The following is a 9,670-nucleotide window of genomic DNA, read 5'->3' as shown; positions in this document are numbered from 1 at the left end:
GCCCTTTAATCGGAGCCTGCTGAATCGGTGACTCCCATATACTTCAGACCTGATTTTGGAGATGCATTTTAAATCTGGGAAGATTTAAACAGAGCTGGGAACTAATGCAACAAAATGCTGTAGTTCAGCAATTTTACATATGAGTGACATCATTACAGTGTCTAACTTCATACTTGTATGAATAAACTAGAAAAACTCTAAAACATAATTTTATCTGGGATGTATGATTTTGGTTTAAATACATAATTTTTTAACAAAGTTTGTGTAAAAAATTAAATGCATTGGTATGATGCTATTAAAAGGAGATAGATTTCCTTAGTTTCCTTTAGTTTTTCCGTAATCTAAATTTGTCATCAGTACCTAAATGGAGCAGAAGGCTGACATTGAAAGTGTGAAGGAACAAAAGGTGGGGCAAGACTGCAAAAGTTCCTGCTGACTGCCAACTTTTTGTAATTGGAAGGCATTTTAAACACAAAAAGATAAATTCAGATGTGTGATAGCATTGGTACTGCCATTTTGCTTATTAAAGATATCTCCCATATGTTTTACTGAGTTCAAAGCCACAAAATTCCGTAACACAGTAGCTGACTAGATATTTACAATGCAGCGTGGGGGAAAACCAAGAGGAAAAAAATGTAGGTATTTTGGGGTCCAAAAAAAAATCAAGCAAAAGAAAAAATATTTTAGTATTACCTTGGCATTTGGTCCGTCAGCAGCACTCAGGCAAAGCAGTGGGATGCAGTGCTACAGAAATGTTTTTTCAAAACATGTTTCCATTGCTTCTTGAATGGCACTATGAAGTATTCTGTATGCAGGGCATAAATTATGCCCTATGCTAGTCCTTCAGTGACTTTTTATTAAATATTTTTCAGTTCTTCCTTTCTTCCTGTGATTTCTTTCCTGGTATTTCTTGTCCTATTTTTTCACATATACTTTAATGGCTACTGTAATTAAATTTTGTGTTTAGATACAGACTCTGTTTCGTGCACTGTGTCTTCTCCTTCCTTTCAAATCTATGTCCTTTAATTACTCACTTTTCCCCCTACATACCAGGGCTTGTAAAATAGCTTATACACACACTATCTTTCTATTTCACATGCAAAAAACAAAAATCATTTTCTTGACTCCTTATATATTTTCCCATGCACTTTCTTTCCCATCACCCACCAGTATCTAGACCTGTCATATACACAATATTTATGCTTTATTTTTTGTACTTCTTTTGCCTGGTGCCAAGCTCAATTCAGGAAGACCTGGTAGCTCCCTGATGAGCACAGCACCATGTCAAGCCTGAAAGAAAAAGAAGAATCTTCTCTGTGGTTTCTTGCATGCTCCCTTTGTCCACATCCATGTTTCTTTCAGAGTGGACTCTCTTCTAAGGGTTCCATGTTAAATCTTGATATCTCTGGTCTCTTTCACACAAGTGCAAGATCAAGTGATCTGCCCTTGTGTCTGTCCCTTAAACATTGGCTGACTGTGGCAGAAGTAATAACTGATATATTTTTACAGGCAAGCTAGATCTTCTGTTACCAGCTGTTCTGTAGTGCAAAACAGTGTTTCCCATTCAGTTTTACTAGAACATTTCCCTATAACCTTTTTGATTAAAAACACCTTAGTTTCTGGATGTCATCCAGTAACAGCACATGTTGGAGGAATGGCTCAATGCTTGGTCCCAGTTAAACAGATTTGCTTAACTTTGTCACCAAAAAATCTTCAATTGTAACTCACATTCAATTTTTTACCAAACAAAACCATTGTAGGAATGTAACAAATAAATTACCATAGGTGAATGTACTTTGTTTCAGTCATAGAGATGTGGTTGCAAGGTTACATCAGATGAAAACTACTGCCCAGAAGCCTTTGTTTAAAGGAACTTCATAATTTAAAATGTGATGATGTACCATGTAACAGTTCAATATATGAAGATACAATGGAAAACTAAAGCATCTTTAGGCACAAAGCACTAAAGCATCTGTGGCACAAAGCTGCAAAAGATCCCATTTAGTTTAAATAATAATAAAGCGCATCATATCTAAAAAGAGAAGAAGAGGGACTAAGAATTGCCAGCTCAGCTATCGCTTCCAAAACATGCACTTGCTGGTCAGAACAAATCAGGTGTGGAAGGTATATAGTTTTGATATTGCTCCAGACTGCCCCAGCATTCCTCTCTCTGCATGTACAAGTGGAATGTACAAGGGGAAAAGCTTTCAGGAAGAAAGTAAAGCAGAGGTCTTCTTTAAAATATGTTTTATCTTCCACTCTCCTAAAATAAGAAAAGATACACAGCTCTCTGGATCTACATACTTACTATCTATCCTGTCACCTGTGAAACACATTTTTCTGCATTGCTCACTTTTTTCTTCAAGTGCTTGGTAGCACTGCATGCAGACTGCACAGTGCCTGCTCCTGGCAATCACTCACTAAGCATTAAGGTGGATCCCCAGGCACCATGATACCTTGCACAAACTCAGGCTGCTACTCCTTATCCGGAAATTGTCCTTACCTGGTAGCAGGTCTCAGTTTTGGTTTCCAAGTCGAACTACACCAAGCAGTTCTCCCTCTGGTCACTCACAGTTAGACCATCATCTCCAAAGCAGTTGATTTGCTTTTCTTTCCTTTAGCCAACAGTGCATGGATAGATGTGAAAAACAAGAATAATTTATTGCTCCATATTACTCTAATCAAGAACGAGAGCAAGTCATAAAGGCTTCCCAAATAACCAGTAATAACATTGTTAGTAATCTCAAGCACAAGCATTTTTAACTTTTTTAAATTTCTTTTTTTCCTTTTTTTTACAGAAATCACCTAAAGGCAATTTACCTGCTCTAAGTAAAACTGTTTGGCACCAATGTTAGCTAGAATACATGTCTTTTAGGAATATCTTTATTGAATCAGCAGCCTGCAGTATAGGTTACATCACTGGATCTCTGCCTACATGGTTAAGGTCTCCACTAAGACTAGGTTAATACTGAACCAGCAAGGATGCTTTTAATTTATCTTTAAAGTCCCTACAAATAGAAGACATCTGTTGAATAATAAAGTGAATGGAAAATAAAGATTTAAAATGACAGTTTGTAGGGTGAAGTTAATATATGTGCTGCCTTACATCTTAATAACCATTATTTCTTTTATTAAAATAGAGAACTGCTAAGTAAGGTTCTGAAATTTGAGATAAAAGACTTGAAAACAAAACAAAACAAAAAAGGAAAAGAAAAGGGAAAAAAAAAAGGGATCACACAAATCCCCTGGTTATGTTGATTTTCCTAGATGTAAGCATTGCAAAGCTTTTGCTTTTCCTTGCTTTAGTGTAATTCTGGTATGAAGGAGACCAGAGGAAGAAATGAAGTAATAATATTTAGAACACTTTTAACTTACAGCGACAGGCAAATGGAAACAATTTGATGTAGGCCTGGAAACTTATTCACTAAAATATTCTAGTTCAGCAGTTTTGTGTGGCAGCGAAATCATAAAACTGTACTAGAAATATCATATATTAGCTCAAAAAGTTTCAATTCTGTAGCAACACATACTGCAAATGGGGAGACCCAAGAAAAAGAAAAATAGGAAATTGAGAGTGAGTCATGACAAGTAATCTTATTAATCAAGTGAATACATGCTGATGGAAGAAAATTTAAATTATTCTAAGAAATTAATGATTAAAAATGGATTACACAGTACTTACAGATGTACAACAGATATTCAGTGATATTCAGTAATTTTAAATAGTTAGACTTAGGGGAACATCTCATTTTGCTGCATTTTAGGACCACAATTATCACTACATAACATCATGGCTAATTTTTGTGTGTATCTAACACAGAGATTTTTTTTCTCCTGATTTGGTTATCTTTTAAAAATACAGCAGAAACCTAAATCTTTCCCTCTGTCAGCAACTCATCAATTTCTAACCCCTGTTTTTTCCCACAAATTTTATCTGATTTCAAGTTGCAGGAAAATATGATATAGACTACACGTGTGGGGTTTTTTTTGTGCCCTGAAGCTGGCATCATTTTTTGGAGCAAAACGTTTGATGTAGGAAACTACATCTTAAGTAATTGTAGTGACTAGTTAAGACATCAAAAGAAGTTTAAATTGTTTATTTCCCTCTGATTAAAAAAAAAGTGGTTTTTAACTCATGCTGCTTGCAACTCCCCAGTTACAGAGAATGTGCAATACACTCCTAGGAGTCATTTTATCAGCATAGTAATTTTTGGGAAGTATCTTGAACTATTATCAAGCACACCGTAGAGCAAAGGCTCCAGAAGGCAGTTTTGTGCACAGCTGGCATTTGCAGAGTGCAGAAGGTGCCCCTCTCTGTACTGCTCTTTGGGAACACCATCTGGCACCTTTTCCCCCAACATGTTTCACGGTATGGTAGGACCCAAGTACATGATGCAGGTCCATGAGCCCCATGAGGTTTTGCCCCTTCCTTCAAAGACCTTGGAGTGCAAACAGAGGGAAGCCATGTCAGACCAGGGTCTTTTCACCTGGGGACAGTGAGAAACATGATCTGCACAAGACAACCTGCCACCCCCTCAATGAATCCCCAGTTTGAGACCCTCCTTTCATTCCTTCCTGATTAAAATGGCCCTTTTGCTTCTTAAGAGCAGCGGGTGGCAGCAAGCACAGCTCTTCTGTGCTTGTTTGAGCTGCCAACCCATCGTTCCATGGCAGGCTGTGGGCAGCACAGGTGGCAGCACAGGGGTGACTTGGGCACAAGGTGCCAACTCCCGTGGCTGAGCCTCACACCTCCCCCTGGCCTTCTGCCTTTCTTCAGCTTGAGAGCCAGTACCCTGATGCAGGGTACACTCATCAAGTCCCAGAGAGCCCAACATGATGTTGTTCCTTCATCCAGGAGATGCAAATGCTCTGTTAAATTAAACACTGCAACTGGGAAAACATGCCATGATGCAGTGGTTTGGGGATTTCTGAGGTTTCTGAGTAGCGAATGCTGAGATTTTATTTTTTTTTTAAGAATGGTTGTGTCTGAAAAGCCAAAGTATGAGCTGTTCACAACCCACTTCCCAACAACGTAGCCAGGAAAATTATTCCCAGGGGAAGGAGGTTTGGGGAAGAATCAATTGTTATGTTCTATTGTGAATTCACTTGTCACGCATTTACAAAGGGACATTATACACATAGAAATTTCATTTTACAATCAAGATTATGATTCAGATTAGAACAGCAAACAGTTGATTAACACAGATATTCCCATCTTAATCTATACATACATAACATTACTCTAACACTTTTGTGCTTTTTTTTTTTTCTTTTAATATGATCTCCTTAGAAGGCAGATTATTCCTTAGACAAACTAACACAAGTTCTCAAGTTATCTCAGGATAGTTATTTCAAAAGAAAATGCAATATTTCATAATAAACATTTATAATCAGGTTTTTAACAAAGTAATTCATCATATAAACAAATGAATCAGTCAAGACACTAAATAAATATTTGTACTGGTAAATGCTAGCATTTTGCTTATATCGTGTAGGACCTGATCCTGCAAGCCCTCTGTATAGATCTTTATCCCCACTGAATGATTGGTTTCATTGCTTGTTCTAATCTACTATTTTACTTTGAGCTGAGCAAATACTTTCTGGCCACTAAGTTAAGTAATTCGAATAAACACTGGAATACATCCCAGCAGACAATGATTTCCTTAGATATCTTTCTAAGTCATTAGGTTGTTTCTTGTTTATGAAATCATAACAAATATTTATCAACAGGCAATCAGGTTTTGATATTTAAAATCTGAGTTGCATTGGTTAATTGAGATTTTTAAAATATATCAGGTTCCTTATTCTTGGCTTTTTTAAGGAAAAAAGCGTGACTTTTGCACTCAGTTTGAAGAGCAATTTCCAAGAATTATAATATAAATTGAAAGCGAATTTTTCTTTTGTCATACATTTGAGTTAACAATGCTAGGCTAGGAAGGCAAGAGCCTCCAGGAAAATAACAGCCCAGGAATTCTGCTTGAGGAATTCAAGCAGAGGAGGGCTGGTACAAACATGAATTACAGTCTCTGTTCTCACCTCCTGCCTTTCCAGGGCAAGGAAATGGCCTTTTTTAGAGCACACTATGGCCAGTCTTTTAATTCTGAATTTACTCAGTCCTTGTCAAGGTTGCCTTTTTCTTTGCATGGTAATTCCAGAACAGAGAACCACAGATAACAGACATTAACTGACCTACATACCCTCATCAAACCTTAGAGAATAACCTGGATTCCTCCCACAAACAGATGTGCCAGTGAATTCAAATCACTTAGTTCTTTTGGGGGGTTTGGGGGGGTTTTTGGTTGGCTTTCTTTTTTAAGGAAACACAGAAGCAGTCAGTTACAGCTAAAAACTCACCACTTTTTCTTGCCCAGCTCGGTTTGAAATGCAGTTTGAAATCAAGGGTACTGAGTTTATTGATGTACCCACTGTAATAACTTAAGTTTAGCTAAATTCTGATGGTTTCCTGAATGTCTCTAAGCTCTTACCACAGTATAGCATGAAATGCTTCAAGCATCTGGCAAAAGAAACCCAATGATTGTAGCAAATCACTGCCTGAACTGAAAAGTGGAACATTGAAATTACTCTCTCTATATATCTATATATATAGGGATATACACACACGGACACACACACATATATATCCCTATATAAACATTTCCTTAAAATACAGAAATTAATTTTGTCATTTCTCCTGTTGGTATTAAATACTTTACTTCATGAATCCACAATATGGCAACTTCAGGTGGTTTGGAGAAATAAATCTGAAAACAGTCTTATAACCTCCACAATATAAATATATTGGCAAGGAACTTTGACCAGCAATAGTAAATTTTGAAACTTAAATAACTATTCTACAGTTACTCTAATTTTAACAACAAGTTGTTACTGAGTACCAATATTCATGAAAATGTAAAACAAAAACTAGAGCTTTAACTTTTAACACTGAAGTGCAGCCTTATGAAAGGAATGTAAAAGCAAATGATGTATTAGAGACTCATTCTAAAAAGAGAAAGAACAACTTATCCTATGTGTTTCAAAGTAAGAACACTGTATGCTTGCACTTTACAATAAATGACCATGTTGAGTCATAGTTTCTTCTTGCCTGCAAATGAAGGATGTTGGCTCAAATAATCTTCAAAGTGTAGATGAGCATTTGATTAAATCCTGTTTGTTGTGAAAACAAAGTTCATTTACACTTTGACTGAATAACAATAAGGAGTTTGTTTTAATAATAAGACATTTAAGGACCTTGGTAGCCAGTACCAGTTGTATTTGCAAGTAGCTCCTCAGCTTTACTCTTTTTTTTTAAAAATAAAGGTACAGTTATAGTTATTCATTTACTTTAAAAATTCTAAAGATGAAGGAAAGTAGCGTTTATACATATAAGTCCTCATATAAATTATAAAACTCAAGTTTATCTTAGAGAGTTCCATCCCCAGAAGAAGCATAAAGCACTTTTGTGGTACCTTCACCAGTAAATATTTGTATCACATCAAATCTGAGAAATGCAACAAAGATGATACTGAATCCAAAAACTGAAATACAACATTCTTCTAATACAGTCCCTTGTGATGAATATGCTCCACGGGCTTGTGTGATTTCCATGACAAGACTGAATTTCAAATAAAGGAAATATGAAGAAATTCACCTCACTAGTTCACTAGGTATAAGAAATGTCAGTGAACAGCAGAGTCAGCCCATTTGAGGTCAACAGTCTTTGGAAGACTACAAGCAGGGAGTTTAAAACTACAACAGCAAAATCAAATAACAGCAATGAGGTAAACTCCCCTAAAAAGGCCAAATAGGCTGAGTTGTCAGAAGAGAGTCCAATTGTACCTGACACCCAAATGTTTCTGTAGCCAGAGTCCAGCGAGCTGCATGGTAGAGGCAAATGTACTTGCTTTGGACCCTAAGCACATTTTATATTGTTTCGGATCTAAGTTGGGGTCACACTGAACAGGATGAAAAATATGGACAACTCCTACTTCCTGACTTCTGAAAGCCTTCAAACCAGATGTTATCACTTTAGTAAAGAGATCTACGTCCTCAAGTCCCCAGCCTTGAATCGAGGTATCAAATCCACCAGCAGTAAGTAGGTCACTTTTGTAAATACAGGTAATTCCAAATCCATACTCCCTCCAAAATCCAGTTCTTTTTGTGAAAACAAAACTACTGTCAGCTGGAGGGTTGCCTCCATATATTATTTTTGGATCGTATTGGCTGAAGATGATAGGGTAGTAAACCTGTTCTCCCTGAATAGTGTTATCTCTGCATCGCTGGAGGAAGTCAGATGTGAATACTAGATCAACATCACAGAACAGCAGCAAAGTGTCATTGTCAAAGTGAGATGAGGCCATCTCAAGTGCCAGACCTCTAGAAAACTTTCCTGACATCGGAATCAGGGTTATATCTGCCTTGGGATACTTAATGCTGTATTCTTTCATTAGCTCTATGTGTTTGCTAGAGTCTGGGCCCGAATCAGAACTGAAGAGAATTATTGCCAACTTTACATTCTGCTTGGGAATCAGACAAGTCTTCTCAAAATTAACCATAAATCTTGAGAAAGTATCAAATCTCCCTGTGATAGGGACAAGAATATGTATTTTCTTGTCACTCTGTCCCCCAGTGTCTTTGGTGCCTTGGAATGACGAGGAAAAAATCTTTAAAGAATTTGAAAGGAAAGAGAAAGATTGAGTGTCACCATTGGTGTCCTCCAGCAAGCTTTTTACATCCAGCTCCTCTGCTTCTTTGAAGAAAGGTTTGCTAAACAATTGCTGAAGGTAAGCATGGCGTCTCACTGGAACTGTAACTTTCCTTCCTTTATGCCTTTTGTACAAAAGCAGTAAATCCAGGATGTACTCTACTCCATGCAGAGGGTCTACCCTGCGGTACCCATACTGTATTTCCTTGAAATCAATGAGTCTTCCTCTGGATCTGGAGTTCTCATTTATCATTTCCATGACCTGCATCACAGTATCATCCAGTGCGGCCCGCAGGACGCTGCTCAGGCTCTGCCGGGGTGGCTGGTTCTCCACCATTGAGTAAAGAAACTTTCCTGTCAGGAACTCCCACTCGATGACTTCATCCCTTTCCCGCGGCTGGAAGTTATTGAAAGACGGCACCACTCCCAGTTGCTGATCTTCCTTATTTATTTCAGTGTTACTGAGCTTGCTCATCAGGACGCTTTCTCGATGGAGCTGGATGGTCCGATGGCGCAGTTCGGAAATTTTGCGACTCAGTATGTAATTGTGCAGCCTATACTGGTAGGCAGGTCTTTTGTTTGGATGAAGTGTTATGGCTGTGTGGATCTTGCTGTTGTGAAGATCTTGAATGTAACCCTTGCGGTTGTGTTCATAGTTTTCGTGGAACAATTGCTGCATCTACAAAGAGAGAGAGAGGGGTGCAGGGGGAAAGAGACATTAAGTTGAATGTCTTCTACCCAGAACAAGGACTCACATTGGTACTAGTATCATTACCTATTCTTATAGACCATGGTTATTTTTAGGCATAGAGTTTTAAAGCATTCAGTAGAAAATAGTTACATTGTTTTGGTTTGAGTTTCAGTAGTGTCCACAGTAAGCAAATATTGTCCACTGTCTAAAGAAAAGGTCAATTATATTTGGTTTATCTTCATTTTGTTCAGCTGCAGAACTAAGGGAAATGCATAGGC

At 37.6% G+C, this 9,670-nt stretch overlaps 1 protein-coding gene across 1 annotated transcript in view; it reads right to left on the bottom strand.

Moving 5' to 3' along the window:
* Nucleotides 1-5,986: 5,986 nt before the first annotated feature.
* Nucleotides 5,987-9,670, bottom strand: part of CHSY3 (chondroitin sulfate synthase 3) — a 148,180-nt gene continuing 144,496 nt past the window's right edge. Inside the window, exon 3 of the mRNA XM_058044278.1 lies at nt 5,987-9,380. Coding sequence (XP_057900261.1) covers nt 7,815-9,380 — 1,566 coding nt within the window. The 3' untranslated portion in view covers nt 5,987-7,814. The remainder of the gene's footprint in view (nt 9,381-9,670) is intronic.

The sequence above is a fragment of the Melospiza georgiana genome, chromosome Z, assembly GCF_028018845.1.
Source record: "Melospiza georgiana isolate bMelGeo1 chromosome Z, bMelGeo1.pri, whole genome shotgun sequence".
NCBI classification, from domain to species: Eukaryota; Metazoa; Chordata; class Aves; order Passeriformes; family Passerellidae; genus Melospiza; species Melospiza georgiana.
This window is presented reverse-complemented; position numbering and strand designations above follow the sequence as displayed.